The following is a 24,374-nucleotide window of genomic DNA, read 5'->3' as shown; positions in this document are numbered from 1 at the left end:
CAGGAATTGCCCAAGCTAGAGTGGGCAACCCCAGTGAGGAAAATGGCTTCTAGTCAAACTTTATTCAGAATAAAATAGGATATTCTGTCACATCCATAAGGAACTAATTTATACATCTCCCAGTTATAGCTGTTGCACAAAGGTGGAAGAAAATATCTCCTCACTGTATCTGCCTGTTGTAATGTTAGACAAATAAAAGGCTTTTCCAGACAGACAATTGGTCTCATAAAGTAGCTTTTATTGCAATAATAAGCAGAGACACCCAAATAAACATTGTGTGTCCCAAGAGAGAAAGAACAAAGACATTCCATACATTTTTCTCTACCATCTAGAAAGCTGAGGCTAAAACTGATTGGTTGCTCCATATAAGGCAAAATAGTTTCTAACTAGAATAGATGATTGGTGGATAAAGAAAGCAAGATAAAGCTCTTATCATCATGTCTAAAGCAAAGTTTTACCCAGTATTTGAAAGTTATACTCCAGGCCCTGGCTCTGGCCTCAAGGAGGTGTTGACCTGCCTCCAAACAGAGAGTTGCATAGGGTACTGAATGGGGCAGGCCAAAGATTTTATAAAGGATAGTAGATTGGATCCGTTCAGTGTCCCTATTCCAGGAATGGATCCAAAGAGGGACACCATATAAGAGTTAAATGGATGCCTTTGCGCTGAAAACCTGCAGTGCAACAGGAAGGAATCCATGGCCCTTGTTGAAGAAAAAGAGTAGCATGGCCTTAATGGTGATTTTTCTGGTTGCAATGACCCTATTCCTGTGAGAGGACCAACCTGCCCTATGGTGAAAATGCAGGTCCAGATATTTAAAGAGCTTAACCTGCTCAATTGATTCACCATTAAGAGACTACCTAGTAGGCTGCCAATAATCAGAAAATACCAGAATTTTAGACTTTGTACAATATTGAGGCCACTGTTACTGCAATATTCAGCACATTGGTCAAAAAGCTTTATGTGGGATAACAAGATAGTGTCATCCACATAAAGCAGAACAGGGATACTCTGGTTCTTCAAGGTAGGACCATGGGAATCCAATTGCTTGCATGCAGGGGCCAAGTCATTAAGGAAAAAGTTAAAAATGTTGGGGCCAGAACACAACTCTGTTGCGGAGGGGATTTTATCAGAAAGTTGGCCATCTTGAGTGCACTTTACCTGGCAAACTGTATTGCTATGCAGGGCTTTATACTTCTGTCAATTTAGCATCTTCCTCTCCTATTTGTTTATGCCACCTCTATAAGAAACTGCTCAAGGTGACCTATCAGAAAGGGAATTGTGATGGACAGAAAGACCCAGGCAATACAAATGGTTTCCAAACTGTGCACAATTCAGTGGGTGATATGGCAGATTTTTCTCCATTTTCACCAGGAATGGAGACAGATGCTCTCAAGTGTTTGATAAGTTGGAAGAGCTGTCGTGATATGATCATGATAACCTAATGAGTTCCCAGCGACCAGTGCAGCTGTATCATTTTAAAAACCCCTACGTTGGAATCTGCACTTTTGCTTTTAATACTGCCTGAAATTCAAATGCATTATTGTAGGATAACAGTTTCCTTTTACAGCTAAGAGGAAACTGGTATGTAGCTAACTTCCCAGCAAGAAGCGCTACTATTACTCTTTTATTTCTTAAAAGATCCAAAGTCAAGCAATCAGAGCATAATGGAAGATGTTTGCTAGGAAAGAGTGATGGAGAAAACCTTGGTTTGAAACCACCAATATCCACATATTCCAAAGAATGCTCTTTTTGCCAGAATGACACATCCTTATTGAATGTTTTTAACTTTATTTAGGACTCCCTATCGCCAGGATTAAGGGAGAGAAGCAACTGAAGCTCTATGTATTCAGTGTATTTATATGGAGTGAACCCCAGAATTCTAGACTATGTCACCTTTTCAAGTATTATTTATTTTTCAGAATTTTTGCCCTCAGTCTGAAACAGATCTGATCTATTTGTTCTCAGATATAGGACTAGAGAAGTTGGATCATCTGTGGGGATTTTTAATTCTTTTTTTAGTCCCTTCTGTATGATTTGTTTGGGCACTTTTGAGAAATGGAAGCAAGTGAGAGAATGTCACCTGAAGGAACTGATTTTTCACTGGCCCAGTTACAGGTGAGAAAGAGCCTGGTTGTTTGGAAAATGTTTGGAATCTGATAGATTGCACAAAGTCCGGTACACATGCATGGTCAATTCTGGAAAGCGGTCCAGAAAATATTCTTCAGGCTTCTCCAATATCTTCTTCACCCTGAGATGGAAGAAAATATTAATCCTTTTACTATGAGAGGGCTAGTTAGTTATACCTTTTTAAAAAGTGTGCAGGCCTTACACCTGTAGTATTTGTTATATCAGCATCTACCGTGTTTCCCCGAAAATAAGACAGTGTCTTATATTAATTTTTGCTCCCAAAGATGCGCTATGCCTTATTTTCAGGGGATGTCTTATTTTTCCTGGTGTTCTGTTCGTCGGGCATGCTTCCAAACAAAAACTTTGCTACGTCTTACTTTTGGGGGATGCCTTATATTTCGCACTTTAGCAAAACCTCTACTACGTCTTATTTTTAGGGGATGTCTTATATTCGGGGAAACAGGGTATGCTAGAAGAAGCTGGCCAGTTTTTCAAAATCTCTGCTGCATGCTTCTGGCAGGTTTTTCTAACAACAGAAGGCAAGGAAGTTGCGAATAAGAAAGATGTATTCTGCCCAGTGGAAAGCCTACTGGGCTATTCTGTGTAATGACACAGCATAAGAAAAGAGACTTCGCAATTCTCAAAAAGTGTAAGAGCCTCGCAGGTCTTGGAACTGGCAAAGCTATGTTAACTTGGAGTTTTTACTGTATAACTTCCCTAGTTGGGTGACTTTCTTCTTGTCATCAGCTCAGTCCCCTCTTATTCTTAGATGTTATGTGTGATGCTGTCTCAGCATTCATTTTCCCCCATGTCAGCTCCTTTCTTCAACTAAATGTCCCCACTGTCCACTCTTGTGAAATGCCTGCATTTCAGTACATGTTGCTTCGACTTGTTCTGACCTTGTTAAAGAGACATGTGCATTTGTGCTCTGTCCCACGGTAAGTGCACATTCCCTTTGGGGCAGGGCTTCAGTTGCAAACATGTTTCCCACCTGACTCCCAAATTCACCATAGTGCAGATCCAATATTTTCCCTGGTTTCAGAAAGTGGGCAAACCATGATGTTTTCCCTGCCTGTGAAGGGAAAGTGAAGTAAACCAGCATCTGACTGCCTTTCTTCACAGATTCTGCTCCTATCCTTTCCCCCCACCCACTGGGCGGGCATTTTCGTGGGATCGATCAGCCTTCCTTTTTTTTTTTTTTTTTTAGAATTTTAACCATAACATTCTATTGCATGGGTGATTAGAACATCAGCACAGATAGTTTCAAAAGGAGTTTAGACAGGTTCACGCATTATATGTCTATCAGTAGTTAATAGCAAGATGACTAAAGGAGCACCATATTCAGAGACACTGTTTTACAAATTTAAATGGCAAAAAAAGGCAGCAATGAACCCAGTGACCTGGAAGGGGCAACCTAGTTACCTGGATGGTCTGGAAGGGGCAGACAAAATGCCAGCCAGAATTGGAGCAAACAGTGGGGTTCTCATGTATGCACAGAGAAACGCAGGGAGACTCCAATTTGGAGCAGACAGTCTCGAGGTAAGCATTGCATGCATAACAGACCTGGAAGTTTTCAGTTTATGAAAAAAAGATGACGAGTGGGCAACATGACAGAGGTTCATAAAATGATGCATGAGGTGGGGAAAATGGATAGAGAGAATTTTTCTATCTCGCCGTACTAGAATTTAGAAGCACCCAATGAAGTTCATGTGAATAGATTCAGGGGGGAAAAGATGTACTTCTTCACTGTGGAATTTGTTGCCGATTGATGTATGTTGGCCATGAGCACAGACAGCTTCAAAAGGAGTTTAGACAGGTTCACGCATTATATGTCCATCAGTAGTTAATAGCAAGATGACTAAAGGAGCACCATATTCAGAGACACTAAACATATGAATGCCAGAAATAGAAGGCAGAATCAGAGGAGGGCTTGGACTCTGTGCCCCGATGTTGGCCGTCTAGGGCAACTGTTTTGGCTGCTGTGTGAAACAGGATGTGGAACTAAATGGGTTGCTGGTCTGAACCTACAGGGCTCTTTTTAACAATCCACATTTCTGTGCCAGTGCACCATTCAAATTCAGATTCCTCCACAGTTGCATTCAAATAATAAAAAAGGAAGTCAGAAGACACTTCATATTTTCCCTGCATCATACTTCGTTTAGCTTGTAAGCTTTGAACTGGAGTTCTGGGGAGTGCATCTCAGCTTACATAAGAACATAAGAAAGAGCCTGCTGGATCAGACCAGAGTCCATCTAGTCCAGCACTGCTACTGGCAGTGGCCCACCAGATACCTTTGGGAGCTCCCATGCAGGATGGGAAAGCAATGGCCTTCTGCTGCTGCTCCCGAGCATGGAGCTTAGCTACTGGATGGCCTTTCCAGAGAGCTTATTTCTCCCCTAGATGATGTCTTGCAACAAGGGTCCCCAACATCTTTCAGCCAGTGGAATTCTGGCATGGGGTGGTGGGCGCAACCATAAAATGGCCCCCACAGGCGATGCAGACTTACACATACACCTAGAGGAAGCCCAAATGCAGGGGGCAAGAAGAGTAATTTTAATACATTTACTAGCAAACAGGAGAGAGATTAGAATTAATACTGTGGTGGTGGCAGCTCCTGCTGCAACTTTATTTTACTCTGCACTGCCAATCAGATCTCCAGTGGCCACTCAGAAGTCCTGCCAGCCAGGAGCCCCACCTGGCCACACCCACTTTCTGAAAACACTTGGTGAGCATCAGGAAACGTGTCAGTGGGGACCATGCTGGGAACCCCGTCTTGCTGTGGACTTGTGATTTGCTAGCACAGGAGACTGTGGGGACAAATAAAGCATCGAATGTAGCATGAATCTTATTCAGAAGGCACGAGGTAGGTATGAAGCTAAAGAAATCTGCGCTCACTTACTGATTACTCTGCTCATGGAGGTGTTCCCCAAGGTTCCTGATTAGCCTCAGTAAATCGGTCACATTGTTTTTATATTTTTTCTTACTGAGGGGATGATAGACTATACAGTCCAGAACTTCCTTGTCTATCTGAAAAAAGAATCATTATCATGGTTATTATCTGGGACTCAATTCAAACTCACACTTCATAAGAGAATTCTAACTTGCGCCCAGGGGTGGAGCGAGGGGAAACTGTGCCCAAGGCGTGCATGCGCCCTGCCCCCTGCTGTTGCATTGCCCAGCCCAAAACACCCCCTCGATAGCCTGGCCATGCCTCCACCATGCTCCACCCAGGGTGTTGTGCCCCCCTTCCCGTGGGCGCTATGCCACTGCTTGCACCTGACAAGATTCCAACTCACAACAGTACAACATATTTCCTAGGCAAGTGTTTTATTTGTTTTATTTATTTATTATATTTATAAACCACCCTCCCCCGGAGGGCTCAGGGCGGTGAACAGAACATATAGATAGAGCACAAAATAAAATCAATAATATCAATATTAATTAAATAAATCATTAAGTAGTGGCTCTATACATGTTAAAAACCAACCCCATTAAAATGCAGCGTCCTAATATCAGATATACCGATGGCGTCCTACTAATAAATCCCCTAAGAAAAAGGGGGGGACGGCAGGGTCCACAGATGTTATAGAAAGGGGGGTCATCAGCGGCCGGTCTCCCCAAAGGCCCAGTGGAACAGCTCAGTCTTGCAGGCCCTGCGAAATTCATTAAGATCCCGCAGGGCCCACGTAGCTGGAGGTAGAGCATTCCACCAGGCAGGGGCCAGAGCTGTAAAGGCTCTGGCCCGGGTGGAGGCCAGCTGCATCATTGAGGGGCCAGGGATCACCAGCAGATTGGCCTCTGCTGACCACAGGAGCCGATTTGGGACATATGGGGCAAGACAGTCCCGCAGGTACGGAGGTCCCAGGCCGCGCAAGGCCTTAAAGGTCAATACCAGCACCTTGAAAATGATTCGGAATTCAACCGGTAACCAGCGCAGACGGCGCAACGCAGGTAAAATGTGGTCTCTAGTGGCACCCCCTGTGAGCAAGCGGGCCGCCACGTTCTGGACCAGTTTTAATTTCCGAATCAGATGCAAGGGAAGGCCCGCGTAGAGCGAGTTGCAATAGTCTAGCCTGGAGGTGACCGTTGCATGGATCACAGTAGCCAGGTCCGTTTGAGAGAGGAAAGGGGCCAGCCACCGGGCTTGACAAAGATGGAAGAACGCAACCCGGGTTACATGGGCCACCTGGGTCTCCATTGAAAGAGACAAATCCAGGTGGACCCCCAGGCTGCAAACGGAGGAGGTTGGTGCCAATGTAGCCCCCTCCCACACCAGCGGCTGAAAATCCCCAACCCCTCCTTCCCACCCCAGCCAGAGGATCTCCGTCTTCGATGGATTCAGCAAATCAATTCCATCTACATAAGATTCAGGTTCACCTAGTTCAGCATTCTAGTTGGTGTGATGCAGTGGTTAGAGTGTCACACTAGGATGTGGCAGTTCAAAGTTCAAATCTTCAAAGTATCCTGTACCACTGTTTTCTCTATCTAATCTACCTCACTAGGCTGTTGTGGGAAGCCACAGACATTAAGATTCCTGGATGAGGAATAGGATAAAAAATGTATTGTACAGACATTGTGCAAGCTCTCAAGAAGATCAAAACGATGATAACTGTCGTCTGTGATTTTTACCAACATCTGGTATTCAGAGATACACCACTTCTGAACAGAGATTCCATTAGCTATCTGTTACATTAATGGCTATATCCTCCATGATTTAAAAAAAAACAGGTAAACAATACCAAAAATTTGCTTAATAGTGGAATGTGTGGTGGAAAGTACCATCAAGTCACAGCTAACGTATGGTGACTCTGTGGGGTTTTCAAGGCAAGATATTTGGAGGTTTGCCTGCCTCTGTGTTGGCTGAGAGAGTTCTGAGAGAACTATGACTGGCCCAAGGTCACCCAGCAGGCTTCATGTGAAGGACAGATTAAAGTCCATGCTTCTTAATCACCACTCCATGCTGGATCTCTAGTAGTTGAATAGGGACCCTTTTATTTAATCTAGGCCCGTGGTGGCGAACCTTTTGCACTCCAGATGTTATGGACTACAATTCCCATCAGCCCCTGCCAGCATGGCCAATTGGCCATGCTGGCAGGGGCTGATGGGAATTGTAGTTCATAACATCTGGAGTGCAAAAGGTTCGCCACCACTGATCTAGGCTATCTAAAATTCCTTTTTGAAATTCCCAGAAAGATACCAAATGCAGAGCAAAAGCTTAGGAGCATTTTACTGAATCCAGTAAATATTGAGAGCAAGTGAACATGTAAGCGTGAAAAAATATTTCTGCCTCACTTTCCTCCTGTACTGTGGGTCAAAACAGCTTCACAAATAAAATTATTTATGTTAAAAAAGATAAAATACACAAGACAGTCATATTATTTACTCCACTAACATGGGCTCATTCCGCACATGCAGAATAATGCACTTTCAAACTGCTTTCAGTGCTCTTTAAAGGTGTGCAGAATAGCAAAATCCACTTGCAAACAGTTGTGAAAGTGGTTTGAAAACGCATTATTTTGCGTGAGCGGAAGGGGCCATAGCTACCTTCATTGAAAGTGCACTTAGGTAGAGAGGAATGTAACACCAAGGGTTTACATTTAAGCTGATGGAGTATGCGTGGAGAGGATGGATGGAGAGGGCACACAGGGAGAAAGAGTGGACTCTATAGATGGGTGAGGGCTAATGATATTAGTATAAGTAGATAAGTAAAGGTTTGACATTTTATTGAGGTATAGAAAAGATTAAACAATAGGCTGAGACAGTTTGTGGAGTTAATCAAAGAAAAATGAGTTTGTGTTTAGTTCTTTATAGACAGGTAGTGATATAAATGATATAATGCGATTAGTTTTTAAGGGAAGAAAAATAATAAGACCTGGTGTAAGAACAGATATGACCAGATGTTAATAATGCCATGTATGAAGTGAAGGCAAGAAAGGAGCCATTTAGTTTTTTCTTTCCTCCTCTTGTTTCTGATCTTTTGAACTCTAAATGTCACTGCATGGATATTGGAAAGTTATGGGGGAATGAGGCTGACATCTATATACTTTAACTTTATTTTCTTTCCAGTAGGGTGGCTGGTTCACCATCTCCATAGTATTGTAGTATTAATTTTTAAAAATAAATATTTTAAAAGTGCACTTAAACAAGTTTTCAGAATGTCTAAATGTCTTCAGGGAGGCCATTCAGTAGACTTGTGAAATGCAACAACTAACACACCTAGAGATTATGATGATTGAAGCTACAATGTAGGCTTATATAGCAGGAGATAGTCCCTCAGGTAAGAGGGTCACCAGTAATAAACAGCTTGAAATGTTAACACCAGCCCCTTAAATTGACAGCTAGTGTGAAGATTACAACTAAGGCTGATTTTAGTCATGGAGCACCTGCGGTTCCTGCCTCAAAGTGGGTGGGCACTTGACTGCCCAGTAGAGTTGCTGACTGAGTTGGGCAATGTATGGAGCCTGGCAATCCAACCATTGATGGCTTCACTCCCTCCCTATAAAGGATGAAGAAGCAGCAGGCAGCCACACCCACCAGCCTTCCCATTTTGGTACACAGGCAGCAGCCGGCTCCCATACCTATCTGCCTTGTTTGAGCCCAGGGTGCCCAGGCGGGCCAGGGGCCGTGATCTGGGACATCTTGGACTTTTGCTCAGGGCCCCATAATCACTAAGACTGTCTTTGGCTTCAAACACAGTGAACCCCAGCTAGTTATTTTGCTTTAGCATTCTGAACAAGTTGACACTTCCGAGTTATCTTGAAAGATAGCTATACATAGAGCAAGACACGCTCCAGCACATGACTGTCCTGGAAAGCAGACTGACTCTGCACGTGGCAAGCAGATCCTGGGATTCAGAAAGCATAGCAGATTATCACAAGCATAAGTTTCCATCCTGTCTGCAAGTGATAAACCGCAAGCCTTGTGGAGTTGCCATATAGGCTCATACTGGAGGAGACAGTCCCTTAGACATGAGAGTAGTTCTATGTTGTTAAGAAAGAAGAAGCTTAAGTAAACAAAATCGGGCAAAAGTTCAATAGGGGGTTTCTAGCACAGCCCGAGACAAATTGAGGCTGCATGAAGATGCAGTTTGCATTTTACAGATGGACTGAGTTGCATGATCTCTATCAGGTCTCTTTGAGCCTTAAGAAAGCTTTCCTCTTACATCTTGCCTTGTCAATATCTTACCTTTTCCATCCAGTCTTTGAAATGGGTCTCGTCACCATTCAAAGCCTTATTCTGTTCAGCGTTGCGTGTGTCATTCCCAACATCTCTTAAAAACCTGTATTTCCTGCCAAACAGAAGGCAGTTGTAAAAATGGTTCCTCTTACCACTGCCAGGGCAACAGTAGCACTGATGACTCACAAGGCCATGAGGCTTGTACAGAACAGTCAGCCTGAAAGATTCAGGCAAGTAAATTATACCTGATAACACACAGTTACAATCACCATGCCGGCCACAAGCCAAGAAGGACATATTCAGCCTTGGTTTTTCCTTCTCAGAACTTCACAAGCTGCCTTTGCAGTTCTGCAGGGATTTGCCATAGTCCTTTAATGATATTGCTCACCACCTATTTTCTTCTTGTCGGCATCTTGCTAACCTTCTTTAGGGTCCTCTTGCCCATCATGTTGATTTGTTTAAGGGCATTTTTTTCAGCCTACATTTTTCCTTAAAAAGGCTCAAGGGGATTTTTATAATATACCAGAATAAAACCAACACTTTAAAATTATAGATGGCACAGATTTAAACTGTAGAACCCTTATCAACTGTAGAACCCTTAACAACTGTATCAACTGTAGAACCCTTATCAACCCTTATCAAGTCCTTCTTGGCTTGTGGCGATTGTACAATGGTGATTGTAACTGTGTGTTATCAGGTATAATTTACCTGTCGAACTACACTGTTGTCACCACACTAAGAACATGAGAGCCTTTCTGACTGGTAAGCCTTGGTTGATAAGCCAGGAGTACATTTCAGGTCTGATAAGTCACCCAGGAGTACATTTCAAAAGATGATCCTGAAGAGATGTAGGTCCAAGTAGAATTTTAATAGGTCATAACAGCACCTTGAATTGGACCCAGGAACAAAGAGGCAGCCAATGCATTAACTTTAATACTGGTAAAATATGTAAGTTGTAGCTAAATCCAGACAGCAACAACAACCCTGTTGTGTTGCAGTTTGTCCTGCTAAACAAACAAATCTCCCCAGATGTTCGGTTCTGAAGGCTCTATTGAAAATAGAACTGACTAGAGCTCAACACATTTCAAAAGTTCATTTCATTTCAAAAATTGTTGTTCGCCCAAATAATTTTCATTCCTTTCCTGTGGCTATTTACAGTAAAAATGGGGTGATTGAGGTCAGGAACTGGAAGTTGTAGAGACTAGATAAGAATGGGCAGTTGAGAATTTGCTATTCTGGTACTTACGTCTGATTGCTCCAGAAATAAGGATGCTGAATCAAGTGCTCTAGACGGTCACTCACTGGTGTTTTTTCCTCAGGAGATTTCAGACTTGCTCTGAGATCTTCAATCTCAATATGGTTGGCTATATCGGTTGGACACTTGGTGGGCAAATCTTCAAAACGCATCCGGCCCCTCATGGCAATGTATAAGACAAGCCTTTCGAGAGCCTGTGTGTGAGAGCAAACACCCATAGCTATCTTGATCACAAAGCCACACACCACAACAATTACAGATTTGATTCAAACATTTATCCTACAGAATAAGATTTAATTCTCATCTATAAATCTGCTTCTCAAGGTTAAACTAGATGGGCGTACCTAGGCAAACTGGCGCCCGGGGACAAAACCTGAGTTTGGCGCCACCACCCCCGCCTGGCGCATGGGTGGCCACCCTCCCCCACCATGAACAAACAATGATTTTTTGGTACCAGCTCACAAAACACCTCCCACTCCCAGCAAAACATACATGGCCCTCCCCCCACCAACTCTTTTCCTAATTTCCTAATCACAACAACCCTATGAGGTAGGTTGTTAGCCTGAGAAACAACTCCAAGCCAGTGCAAGTCGGTATTAAGCATGTAAATCTCTCACAAATTACCCCTAGCAAAACATTTACCAAACAAATGTCAGCATCATCTCTCATCATCTCATAATTTACTCACAAAACACCTCCAGTGGAATCCACCCCCAAACACCATCACTTTCAATGGTGTTTAAACTAGGGAGCTCAGATTCTTCTTTTAAATCCACCTTAAAGGGAGAATCTGGGGTCCCCGGTTAAAACAAAATTGAAAGTGATGCTGTTTGGGGGTGGATTCTCCCCCACCCTGAAACAGCATCACTTTTGAGGGAGATTCAGATGAAACAAATAGTAGATTCGGCTGGAATCTGGGCAAATTTGGGCAAATTCAGACAAAAATTGTCCAATTATGTCCTGCCCAAATATGAACAAATGCGAATGCAAGGTATTTGGGCTTTTGGGGATATTTTTTGGTGTTTTTTGGCCTGCAGGGAGCGCATTTTTAAAGCTAGCAGCACCATGATTTCAGGGCATCATCCAGAGACTGCCCTGATGATACCACCCAAGTTTGGTGATGTTTGGTTCAGGGGCAGAAAAGTTATGGACACCCAAATGGAATGCCCCCATCCCCATTGTTTTCAAAGGGAGCTAACGTGAGATGGGGGCTACCCATTTGAGGAACCATAACTTTGGTCCTCCTGAACCTAACTTCACCAAACTTGGTTGGCATCATAAGAATAGTTACCAGATGATACCCTGAAATTTTGGTGTCACTAGCTTTAAAAATACATCCCTTCCAGGAACCCCAAGAAATTTGCCCAAGATTCTTTGTTTTGCAGTGACTTTGCTCCATTGTAGCCAATGAGGAATTTCTGAGGCAGGCTGCACATTTTTGAAGATAGAGGCACCAGACTTTCAAGGTGGCTCCAGGAAGCCCTCCTGGTAATAGCATCCAGGCTTAGAGACCTTTGCTTCTGAGGGTCCAATTTTATGGGCCCCCAAAAGGCTTATTTTGTTTCCCTGCTCCTGCACATGAAGCCTGCTGGGTGAGTTTTCTCAGAACTTCTCAGCACCCCCACCCACCCCCAAAAGCAGAGCTCACCAAGCTTGGATGCTATTACTCAAGGCCTCTTGGAGCCACCTTGAAAGTCTGGTGCCTCTTATCTTCAAAAATGTGTGGTCACTGCTTACACACTCAGAAATTCCCCAGAATCTGCCAGGCTTTTCAGCGAGTTCTGTGGAGGGGGAAAAAAGGGAACCAGCCAACTTTGCTAAAGTTTGCCTTTGATGGCCAAATGCCGTGGGCATCAGGTTTACCTTCAACTCGGTGCCCATAGCATTTTCCTCTTCCACACACATTTTAGCAAATTTGGCTGGTTCCTTTCAGGAGACTGACACCAGCAGCCCCACAGGAAATGCCCCCATCCAGAGCAAGATCCCTACCACAGTGACTCCTGTTGAAACCTCTACCACAGAGCCATCTGGGCATAACAGAAGTCCCATTGAAGTCTAAGCCCCACAGAACTTGCTGAAGAGCCTGGCAGATTATGGGGAATGTCTGAGTGTGTAAGCACTGGCTGCACATTTTTGAAGATAGAGTGCCCGACTTTCAAGGTGGCTCCAAGAGGCCTTGAGTAATAGCATCCAAGCTTGGTGAGCTTTGTTTCTGGAGTGGGGGGGGGCGAGTTGAGAGAGTTCTGAGAGAACTCAGCCCACAGGCTTTCATGTGCAGGAGCAAGGAACCAAAATAATAATAAGAAGAAGAGTTTGGATTTATATCACCCCTTTCTCTCCTGCAGGAGACTCAAAGGGGCTTACAATCTCCTTGCCCTTTCCCCCTCACAACAAACACTCTGTGAGGTAAGTGGGGCTGAGAGAGCTCCAGAAAGCTGTAACTAGCTCAAGGACACCCAGCTGGCATGTGTGGGAGTGCATAGGCTAATCTGAATTCCCCAGATAAGCCTCCACAACTCTGGCAGCAGAGGTGGGAATCAAACCCGGTTCCTCCAGATCAGAGTGCACCTGCTCTTAGCTATTACGCCACTGCTGCTCTTGGGGGCCCATAAGCCTTTTGGGGGCCCATAAAATTGAATCCCCAGAAGCAAAGGTCTCCAAACCTGGATGCTATTACCAGGAGGCCCTCCTGGAGCCACCCTGAACGTCTGGTGTCTCTATCTTCAAAAATGTGCAGTCTGCCTACACACTCAGAAATTCCTCATTGGCTACAATGGAGCAAAGTCACTGCAAAACAAAGAAGTTATGTTCACGGGGACCAAAGTTATGGTCCCTCAAATGGGTAGCCCCCATTGAAAATAATGGGGATGGGGCACCCCCTTTGGGGGCCCATAACTTTGCTGCCCCTGAACCAAACATCACCAAATTTGGGTGGTATCATCAGGACAGTATCTGGATGGTACCCTGTAATTTTGGTGCCGCTAGCCTTAAAAAAGGCCGAAACGTAAAAAACACTAAAAAAATTTAAAACATACAAACGACCCTGAAATGTTGGCGCCCCCTCACGTGACCAAATGGGGGCACCCAGGGACATAGGGTACCCCCTGTCCCTAGGCAGGTACGTCAGATGTAACATTTCACACAAGTTCCCAACAGTGACCGGCAGCCATGTTGCAACTGTGAGTCCCCAGTGGCAATTCCATGTAAAAGCACAACAGACAGAGGCCCAGTTTAGATTGAGATTGTGAAGTGAGGGGAAAGAAAGGGCTCCTGCCCCCCAAACTGTTTTCTGGACTTGAAACATCCCTGGCAGGATTATTCAAATTTAAATCAGATTTTTAAAAAAAAAATAAAATGCTTTTTGAGGAAAAATCTATCTAGTTTTTTATTTAAGATACATTATAGTCCTAGGGTTATTCATCATGAAATAAAGATTAGAGTTTAATTATGTCGCATATTCATCAATGTTTTAACTTTTTGGTAAATGACTTCCATTAATCCACTAACAACGTACACAAAATAATTCTGTAAGATTATTTTCGGCAGTTTTTCTATATAGAAGGTAATATCACAGATGCTTGGTTTTGCAGTTAGAAAAAGTTGGTTGAAAACCATAGTCTTATTGATTAATAATTTAAAACAAATTGAATCCTATCAAATCCAACTTGATTCCAGAGCTGTTATTTGCTCCATTGGGCAGGTGGGCCTACCCAATGTTTGAACAGGGAACCACCCATTCTGGCTCAGAGTTCCAAAGACTGAAAAGGGTGGGGGAACCCCCCTACATGATATTCTGTCATAATATTTCACAAATATTGTACACAATATTTTGCTACAATATTTCAAAATATATTTCCAAGATGTAAAAAACCAGAGGGGTAAAATTGAGAACAGTTATTTACCTGCAGGTCTTCTGTGATTATAAGATTTTTCTCAGCATCACTGCTAATTAATTTTTTGCTCTTATCAAAATCTGCTAGGAAAACCTTGCCAGCAACATCTAACAAAGAAATGTGAACAAAAATTAAAACAGCTTTGTCTTCTATACAGGTGAAACTGTTCTGAAAATTATGGCAAATTGTAACAGGTTTTCATCATTCAAAGGGGGTATTTTGCTGTTACTTTAAAAAAAACCTGATCAGTAAGACATGATAATTTTTCAGGTTACAGGTATTTCAATTCTTGAACCTAAAATAGTGGAAGCAAGAGGTAACTGAATGGTTAAATCCCCTTTCCCTTCCCTGCATGACTGTGAAGCAAAGCAAAGCTGCACAAAGCTACTATGTCCATTTAATGGATGGAACAAGACACTAGATTTGTGTTCGATTTTGCACTTGGACTGAGGAGGCTCAGGTCCAAATCTCTCCTCAGCCAGAAAGCAAATAGGATGTTGGTGGGCCGGTCACCCTCTCTAAGGCTAACCTACCTTGCAGGCTTGTTGTGAAGATCCAAAAGAAAGGGGAATTATGTACACTGCCATCTACACGTCCTGGAAGAAGGGCAGACTAAAGGTGCCATAAGTAATATTAAAGAAGTAGTGAAGAAAAACGTTAACATGCTTTTGCAATGTTCAATTAGTAGCAAAACTTGAACCAGTGAGCAGTAAGGCTTGAACCAGCTTCTTGTTATCTACAGACTGGGGCTGGAGGAAGCAACAGCAGATAATTCATGCTGGGACACTACCACTGCAGCTCACAATATTCACCGTAGAAACAGTCCTGTACTATTGCCTTCTGTAAAATCCCCACATAAGAGTCCTATAGGGCCTTATAGTTCATCCAGTCCAGTTTCCTGCTCAGTGTTAGAGCGCACTCAACAGACGGCCATCCAAGCAATACTTGAAAACTCCACTAAACCCTCCCTAGTTTCCATTGTTCAACTGCTCTTACCACTAGAACGTTTATCCTAATGTACAGCCAAAATTTACTACGACCATTTCCGCACAAGTCATTGAAAACATTTTGAAAACGTTTGCAAAATGTTTTCAATTCCCCCCTCCCATTTGTTCGCACTCACCCTCTTGAAACGATTCCTGGCCACCATTCTGTGGTCATTCCGTTTTTTAAAAAGATCTGTGGATTTGGGGAAGGCAATGGCAAACCTCCCTATAACATAGTCTGCCTAGTAAACATCATGATGCAATGTTACTCTATGGTGTTTGCACAGGGAACTGCCTTTACCTTTTAAAAACACACTTGCCTTTTTGCAGCTGTACTCCACTGCCAACACATGTTTAGCTCATGATTGACTGCAATCCCAATATTCACAGATATTACTTTTAATTTACCACCATCAGGTTGGGCAACTAATTGACTTGCGGTCAAGAGCTCTCTCTGTTGCCTAGTTTAGCTTGGAGCTGATGATCAGTTCTCCAATTGGTTATAAGAACACCAAAGTTCACAACTGGATAGCCTAGACCAGGGGTAGGGAACCTGCGGCTCTCCAGATGTTCAGGAACTACAATTCCCATCAGCCTCTGTCAGCATGGCCAATTGGCCATGCTGGTAGGGGCTGATGGGAATTGTAGTTCCTGAACATCTGGAGAGCCGCAGGTTCCCTACCCCTGGCCTAGACTAGCCCAAGTTTGAAAGCTGAGCAGGGTTCTACCCTGAGGCAGGCGATTTTAAACCACACCTGTCTCTTGCCTTGAAAACCCTACAGAGTGGTCATGAGTCAGCTACAACTTGATAGCAAAACCAGAAAAACACCAAAGTAAATAATGTCTTGGTTGCCTGTATTCAGCCAGATATTCAGTGGCTTCAGCTGGTGTTTAAGAACTTTTAAAAACAATATAAGTCCATTTATTGGACCACACTAATTAGGTTGTACTCCTGATAACATAACATGATTTCAGGAGCCAAGAACTGGGCACATTAAGGGCAAAGCCTGGCCTGAGAAACTTGATTCAAGAAGGAGTGAAAATCGCTGTTTAAATTTCCCTACTTAGCTAAGGTAACACATGCAAATTATGACACTGGAGATGGAAGACTCATGAGAATAATCAAGAACAAAAAGGAAACTGGAACAAAGAACTGTTAACAAAGTTAACTCCTACTCTGAGTCTCCAGAGAGAAGCAGTCCTGTAAGAAATGTGCATTACTTTGACTCTTGTGAATAAGCCACTGTTGACTGCAAAATTTATGAGCTTCCTGTTCCTCATCTATTTCATTCAGGTCAGCTGGGCTTCAAAGGACTGCATGCACCATACTTCGATTGAAAGGGTACAAAACACAAGGGAACACAAACCAATCAAAATGTTGCTTGGGTGTAGATCTTGGTGGCCAAACCCAAATGCATGTAGCTCCTGCACTGCCTGAAATATTGTTTTCAGAATGTATTTGCTCTTCACATCTATATTCCCTGCCCTCCCGAAGTATTCCTCTAGGTTCTCCTCGTACGGAGCGAAGCATAAATAGAGACAGGTCTTCCGTTCTTCTGACCCATAGTATTTCACCAAGTGGTTGCTGCTACGACATTTTTCAAGGCATGTCCTCTCTTTATCTGCAGTTTTTGCACTTATGTGGAAAACCTTCACAGCCACCTCTTCTCCATCATAGAATCCAACGTAGACACCACCTTGGGAGGTTCTCTGAATCTTGAAATTTCTGCACATGAAGATCTTAAGCTTCCCAATCATAGGACGATACATTCCACAGAGGACCTGGAATTTCAATCCCCATCGCCTGCTGGAAGATATCCATTGCATCTGGTTTGAACCAGACCAGCTTAACTTAGCTGTGGCACCATATTGGCAAAGCAGTTTTCTCATGTCATTGTTGTAAGTCCTATTGGCAATCTCCATGAGATTCCCGATGTCTGTCCTGGCGCTTTTCTCACACAGCATCCTTGCTATGTTGCTGTTTCTTTTCTCCACCGCTACCATCAGTGCCGTTTGGCTGTTTTTATCAGCATCGTCGATGTCCACTTCATCTTTTTCCAGTATAACCTTAACCAGCTCTTGGCTCTGATGTTCTACTGCCAGAATGAGAGTGGTCTTCCCACCTTCATCTCTCTTGGTTGTATCAATCCCTTTTTTTAAGAGGAAAAGGGCTGCTGCCTCTTTGGCATCGCTCCAGGGCTGAACTGGACTCACTGACAGAGCATGAATTAAAGCATTCCTGTCTTGATTATCACAGATGTTCACATCAGCCTTCATTTCTTCCACAAGGGCTTGGACAATGACGAAATGACCTTTCTTAGCTGCATCCATCAGAGCTGTTGCGCCCCCTGCATTCAAAGCCCTTTTTTCCTCATCCACTATTCTCCTCAAATTTACATCTGCCCCTCTGTGATGCAAGAACCTCAGGGCTCTTTCGTTCCCATACCATGCAGCTTCCATGAATGCCGTGAAACCATTATCATCATGCTCGTCGATATCTGACCCCTTTGAAAGAAACAGCTCCAAAAGCGTCACGTTGCCTGTTATCCCTGCTACAATGAAAGGGGTAGCACCATTGTCCTTCTTAGTGCAGGGATCAGCCCCGTTGTCAAGCAGAAAGTGGACCAGATCCTCCTTGTCTCCCTGTACGGCACTGAGGAGGGCTGTCCAGCCGAAATTCATCTTAAAATTTATATCTATGCCTTCTTCCAACAGCTCCTGGACTTTCTCAATGGAGCCTTCTTGGACAGCTTTGGACAGCTGATCACCTTTGTCCGCTGCCATTCCTTTTCTAGAGGATTCTGAAGCCTCCTAAGAGATTGAATTGGCTTTTTGATTAATTCAGAACATATTTCTATTGTAAGTGCAAATATGTGAACAGTCTGGTGTAAGTGCCAATTATATGAACATCAGAAATTTGGATCAACAGAAGAGCTCTCCGCATAGAGCTATGCTGTCACAGATGCACATGCATTACAAATTGAATCTAGATGTTTTGGATCATTTTTTTAAAAAGAAAAATCAATGCCTTTGTCACGCTGTCTCTACCAAAAAGTGTTCATGCAGTCTGTCTGTTTAGCAAAGTCACAAACCTGTAGCCACAAACTCATGAAAAAATGAGTCTGCCAACCACTATTAGACAAAGTGATGAAATGGAACCTCCATGTTCAGAGACAGTGTACCTCTGGGTATCAAAGGCTGCAAATATGAAAGAGAGGAAAACATTGAACCCTGCTTGTAGATCAGGAGGCAGCTAGCCGGTCATTATTGCAAATTGGATGCTGGGCTATTCACACTTCCCTCCTTTTGATTCTGCAGGGATCTTCCTGTATAATGATTTTGAACTTGTACTTCAGGCCTCCACAGGAAAAGCAGCTGCCCTCAAGTGTTGCTGTGCCTAGAGCAAAGTAGAAAAAGTGATCAAGACATCAAATCTTGAAAAACAATAATACCAATGTAATAATATCCCTTTCCCCTTGCCTACCTTGCATACAGGGCCTGATTAAGATCGACTGACGCCATAAGCACAGTCCAGCATTGGTGCCCCGGCCCTTTCCACACAAGAGCTCCCCCTTCTAATCTCACTGCCTGTTCTGAGCTAGCCATTTGACTCATCTCAGGTTCAAAGAAGTGCTTTTATGCTCCTTGTCTGCCCCCACGGATTTCTCTGAATCTGCCCCTCACCCAGGGGCATAACGAAGCAGCCCTGGGCAAACTGTAGCCCTGGGCAAAACCTGAGTTAGATGCCCCCCCCCCCAAGGGCGGCCACTCCACCACGACCAAATTTTTTTTGCACCAAGACATTGGTGCCTGCAGGGGGTGCATTTTTAGACATATCAGCACCAAAATTTCAGCATATCCTCGGGAGACTGTCCTTATGCTACTCCCCAAGTTTGGTGAGGTTTGGTTTAAGGAGTCCAAAGTTATGGACTCCCAAAGGGGGTGCCCCGTCTCCCATTGTTTCCAATGGGAGCTAATAGGAGATGGGGGCTACAGTTTTGAGGGTCCATAACTTTGGCCCCCCTGAACCAAACTGCACCAAACTTGGGGGGGTGCCATCATCTCCAGATGATACCCTGAAATTCTGGTGCCGATGTAACCTCAGCTTGTGGGTTCTGTGGGGCAGTACTTGGAAGGAGTTGCAAAGAACCAAATTTAAACAAAACAGTTTACTTCTCTTTACAAATAACATTAAACATCAACATTTAACATTTACAATTCAAGGTCCTGTTCAGGTTTGCATTTCAAGTCCTTATATTTACAGTCTACTGATATTGCCAAGTCCAATTCTTCTTTGCTGGTGGTTGGTTTTGAAGACTTCAAAGGCTTGGTGAACGGGATTCAAGATGATGAAGGTTCCCAGAAAACTCTCACCATTTACATACACAAAAACCCTGAAACAATAATTTCTAACATTTAAAATATAGCAAAAAAAATAAACTCCCTTCCCACTAGTTCCCCACAACATTGCAGTTACCTTAAACAAGGTGTTAAGGGCTTAATAAAATCAATCAAGGTCCCAGCCTGGTAGCCTTGCTTCCTCCAACCTCATGAGTTCTGCAGCATTCTGCTTCTTTTCAGACTCCACCCCTTTCTGGGTCATCCCATTCTGATACAGGGGTTACACCGATACATCCAAAAAATGCATCCCCTGCAGGAACATCCTAGAAATTTGCCCAAGAATCTTTGTTCTGCATTGAGTTTTCTGCATTGCTGTCAATGGGTGTTGCAGGCTGTGGGGGGCACATTTCTGAAGGCACAGTCTCAAAACTTTCAGGGTCTCATCAGGAGACTGCCCTAATGATACCCCCCAGGTTTAGTGCAGTTTGGTTCAGGGGGGGCAATGTTATGGACCCTCAAAACTGTAGCCCCCATCTCCTATTAGCTCCCATTGGAAACAATGGGGGATGGGGCACCCCCTTTGGGAGTCCATAACTTTGGACTCCCTGAACCAAACCTCACCAAACTTGGGGGGTAACATAAGGACAGTCTCCTGATGATACGCTGAAATTTTGGTGCAGCTAGCCTAAAAACTGCGTCCCCTGCAGGCCAAAAATGGAAAACCACTAAAATACCCAAAAACGAACCCAGCATTTTGATGCCCCCCACAAGGTGATGCCCTGGGCAGCTGCCCACCTTGCCCAATGGGCATTACACCAGTGCCCTCACCCACAGGCCGGTATAGTCCCATGCAGTCTGCACTGACCGAAGACATCACTGACATTTGTTGCACTTACCAGCTAGTGGGTTTCTTTTCCTTTGGTTTTTTCAGTCAGCTGCAGTCAGCTCTCCACATCGCAACAGCCGGGAAAGCGGCAAACCCTGAGGGTGTGGACGGGAGGGAGAAAAATGTAATATTTTTTCTTTCTGTTACAAAAAAATCGCTGTTTCAGCCAAGGGTGGAGAAGGAAATCCTCTTGGTTGAAGGAAGGCGTGGCACCGAGCATGAATCTGTACTTTCGGTTTAGAAGCAACTGAGAGACTTCTGGGAGACATGCCAGATTATAAATGTTTTCCCTCACACAGCAAGCATGCTGCTGTTATAGTATGTTATGAAGGATCAAGATATTTGTGCTAAAAGAAGGGCTGCTTTTGCACAGATATCAGCAGAATGTCTGCTGCAATGCACCCTGCTGCCTCCCTCTCTCTAGTTAATGTGCCTGTTCTGATAATGAGTGCTGTGTTACATGTAAAGCCTTGGGACACAACGGCTACAAACCACTCCTTTAGAACAAGGAAGAGGTTACTTGAGACTCATAAACCAGATAAATGAGGGAGGGTGTGAAATGCAGCTCAAGATTAGCTCGCCTGTTGTAGGAATGGCAAAAAAAAGTGTTATTGGGAATGCATTAGCTTCCTGTAGAATTACTTAGATTTGTAGGAATACTTAGAATTTTCCCAAAGAGTACTGAAAAAGCATTGAACATAGGGGACTACTGGTTTGCAAGCAGATCTTAAGGGACCATTTCCAAATGTCAGGGCTTAAAAATACAAGAGGTCTTACACATCCATAAAAGACAAATATTGTTACAGAAGGTAGCTGCCTCTAACAGGATGCTGACAGGGAAATATCAAAATTTTCTGTATTTTCCTAAATAAACTCTTAACATCACAATAATTAAGTGAGATGTGTAACAATATGAAACCCTTACACTCTAAACTTACATGTACTCAAACTATAGGAGCCAGGATTTACTAGGCTTGGCTCAGAGATCAGTCTGAACCCTAGACATCAACTCTGTATCTGCTGGTTACCAGAAGTGCCCACCGCAGCCCACCTACCTGCCACCCACTTGGAGGGGAGGGGGTCCGATTCAGGCTGGAGGGGCAAGAGGAGCTTGGAAGGGCGAGCGGGTGCCGCGCCCCGACCCGGCGAGGGTCAGCAGCAGCAGAGGTGCACCCAGGAAGAGGCTCATGGTGGTACCCTGCATGAGTCACACTCTGCTCCGGGCCAACAGGTGGGTTTTATGGGCCCAGAGGAGCGGTGGGGGCATCTTCTTCTCTGGCAAAGAAAGGGCCGCCACCGGACAGCCCCAGTGGGGGGAAGGGGGGCAACGCTTCCCCGGGCACAGCTGGACAGGGCCACTTGTGTGATGGCTCCCAAGCAAGCAGAGATGCGGCGGGGAAAGCTCCACCTGGGGTCGGTGTCAGGAGGCAAGAGGATCAGCTTGGCCTCGCCTGGCAGGCCAGCACCCCAATTCTCCACCCTGGCCAAGGATGCCTCTCCATGAGGACACCGAGAGCATCCTCACCCAACGGTGGCCCAGCAACAGCCCCGCAGCCACTGCTCCCTGGGCGCAGAGGGGTGGGGCAGTGTGGGGGCAATTTTCCGCACCCCCCACATGGCTAAATGGCCTCTGCCCAGGGACATGTGTCCCCACATGTCCCCGTTTGCGCATAAGGTTGCCAGTTTTCAAACAGATTCATTAGGAGCAAAAACTACCAGCCCCCAGCAATACAGAGAACCCACAACAGCCGAACCCATATTATGTATCATGTACAAATAATTCTTGAATTTTGTAGTCTACATATGTGCACTAAGGCAGTAGTCTTCAACACATGAACCAGGACCCTCAAGAGCAGTGGTTCTCAATCTTCCTAATGCCACAACCCTTTAATACAGTTCCTCATGTTGTGGTGACCCCCAACCCTAACATTTATCCATTTTACAGATGGAGAACACAGATGCAGAAAGTCTTAGGCAATCCCTGTGAAAGGGTCATTCGACCCCCAAAGGGGTCCTGACCCACAGGTTGAGAATCACTGCTCAAGAGGGTCATGTTGCTCTGACTGCTACATTTCAAGCCCTACAGATCCTGCCCCCCACTTTTCCTGTTTTGGAATGACTTGCTACTAGTGTGCATGCTCCAAAGGCAAAAGGGCATCATGCCTCTTGCCTTCTTTGGCATGCCCACTGAAATCAGCTGACATCAACTACCAGTGGAGTTACTGCAGTGCAAAAAAACTGGTCCAAGGCTCTGATCCTTGGATTTTTATCCCCTCCTACTGTTCAGTCCGTTTCATTGTCTGGGTTGTCTCAGTCTGCAGCCTACACAAATGAGGCCTTACACATTTCACTCCCCCTCCTTCCAGCATGGAACTCTGAAGTCATGTGAATTCCGATCACATTTTACAGCTCATTGGGTCCCATGATCTGGGAGCTCATGTCAGGAAAGGTTGAAGACCCCTGCACTAATGCAGCAAGTTTTTGAACACAGGACTTGCTTGGTCCTTGCCCACAGATGATACACTATTAAAATTCTGAGGCCCAAAGAGAAGATGCAGCAGCCATTATTTTGATGTTGTCTGTGCATTTTCATCCCCCCCCCCCCCAAGACTGGTGGGCAGCATACATGGTTTCCCCAACATTTTATCCACACAGCAATCCTGTGAAGTAGGACAGGCTGAGAAAGCATTATTTACACCACTGATGGATTTACCTGTAGGCTTGGCAGGCTGAAGCCTAGGGTCTCAAAATCTAGGGGGCCTCCAACCAAGGTGTACAATATTTTTGTCACTGTCATAGGCCTTTCTTACACATGCTGTTGTAATGCACTGTAGTCAATAAACAACTCTTCATTAATTCAGTTCATTAATTGTTCAGTTCTGGTCGCCACATCTCAAAAATGATATTGAAGAGATAGAAAAAGTGCAGAGAGGGGCAACGAGGATGATTGAGGGACTGGAGTACCTTCCTTATGAGTGGGACTCTTTAGTTTGGAGAGGAGATGTCTGAGGGGGGATATGATTGAAGTCTATAAAATTATGCATGGGATAGAAAATGTTGACAGAGAGAAATTTTTCTCTCTTTCTCACACTAGAACCAGGGGGCATACATTGAAAATGGTGGGGGGGAAGAATTAGGACTAATAGAAGGAAACACTTCTTCATGCAACATGTGATTGGTGGTTGGAATATGCTGCCACAGGAGGTGGTGATGGCCACTAACCTGGATAACTTTAAAAGGGGCTTGGACAGATTTATGGAGGAGAAGTCGATTTATGGCTACCAATCTTGATCCTCTTTGATCTGAGATTGCAAATGCCTTAACAGTCCAGGTGCTCGGGAGCAACAGCCGCAGAAGGCCATTGCTTTCACATCCTGCATGTGAGCTCCCAAAGGCACCTGGTGGGCCACTGCGAGTAGCAGAGAGCTGGACTAGATGGACTCTGGTCTGATCCAGCTGGCTTGTTCTTATGTTTTTAATTGTCTTTGCACTCCATTTCAGAATAATACTATCTTAAGCCAATAACTTGACACTGGCATTGATTTCTGTATTGATTGTGAATTGTGGAGTTTTAAACATCTGTCATCATCCTCAGCTTTACTCAATTTTGTTTAAAAAGACTCTTCCATCTTCCTCTAGTTGGGAGGGTAGGGGACTGGGAGGGGTCTCACAAGTTGAATAGCCTAGGGCCTCTCTTCATCCAAATCCG

General features: G+C 44.3%; 1 protein-coding gene across 2 annotated transcripts; it reads right to left on the bottom strand.

Moving 5' to 3' along the window:
- Nucleotides 1–217: 217 nt before the first annotated feature.
- RNASEL (ribonuclease L) lies at nt 218–18,530 on the bottom strand. 2 transcript variants are annotated; one of them, XM_048482471.1, is made up of 6 exons: nt 16,806–18,530; nt 14,462–14,559; nt 10,551–10,753; nt 9,314–9,416; nt 5,028–5,155; nt 218–2,249 (listed from the first exon to the last, which is right to left on the bottom strand). In XM_048482471.1, exons 1-6 carry the CDS (start codon nt 18,220–18,222, stop codon nt 2,111–2,113), a joined length of 2,088 nt encoding a protein of 695 aa, XP_048338428.1. In that variant the 5' UTR covers nt 18,223–18,530; the 3' UTR covers nt 218–2,110. The 2 variants fall into 2 exon arrangements, with proteins under 2 accessions (XP_048338428.1, XP_048338429.1); XM_048482472.1 differs by lacking the exon at nt 218–2,249 and adding an exon at nt 4,845–4,935.
- Nucleotides 18,531–24,374: the final 5,844 nt, after the last annotated feature.

The sequence above is a fragment of the Sphaerodactylus townsendi genome, unplaced genomic scaffold (genome assembly GCF_021028975.2).
Source record: "Sphaerodactylus townsendi isolate TG3544 unplaced genomic scaffold, MPM_Stown_v2.3 scaffold_18, whole genome shotgun sequence".
NCBI lineage: Eukaryota > Metazoa > Chordata > Lepidosauria > Squamata > Sphaerodactylidae > Sphaerodactylus > Sphaerodactylus townsendi.
Note: the sequence above shows the minus strand (reverse complement) of the source record. Positions and strands in the feature narration are given on the sequence as shown.

Excerpts from the sequence above, each read along its gene's own strand:
- RNASEL (XM_048482471.1), bottom strand. The coding sequence starts at position 18,222 with ATGGCAGCGGACAAAGGTGATCAGCTGTCCAAAGCTGTCCAAGAAGGC. Across the intron at positions 9,417-10,550 it reads TATTTCTGGAGCAATCAGAC|GAAATACAGGTTTTTAAGAG; the intron begins GTAAGTACCAGA and ends TCTGTTTGGCAG. Across the intron at positions 2,250-5,027 it reads CTCCATGAGCAGAGTAATCA|GGTGAAGAAGATATTGGAGA; the intron begins GTAAGTGAGCGC and ends CTTCCATCTCAG.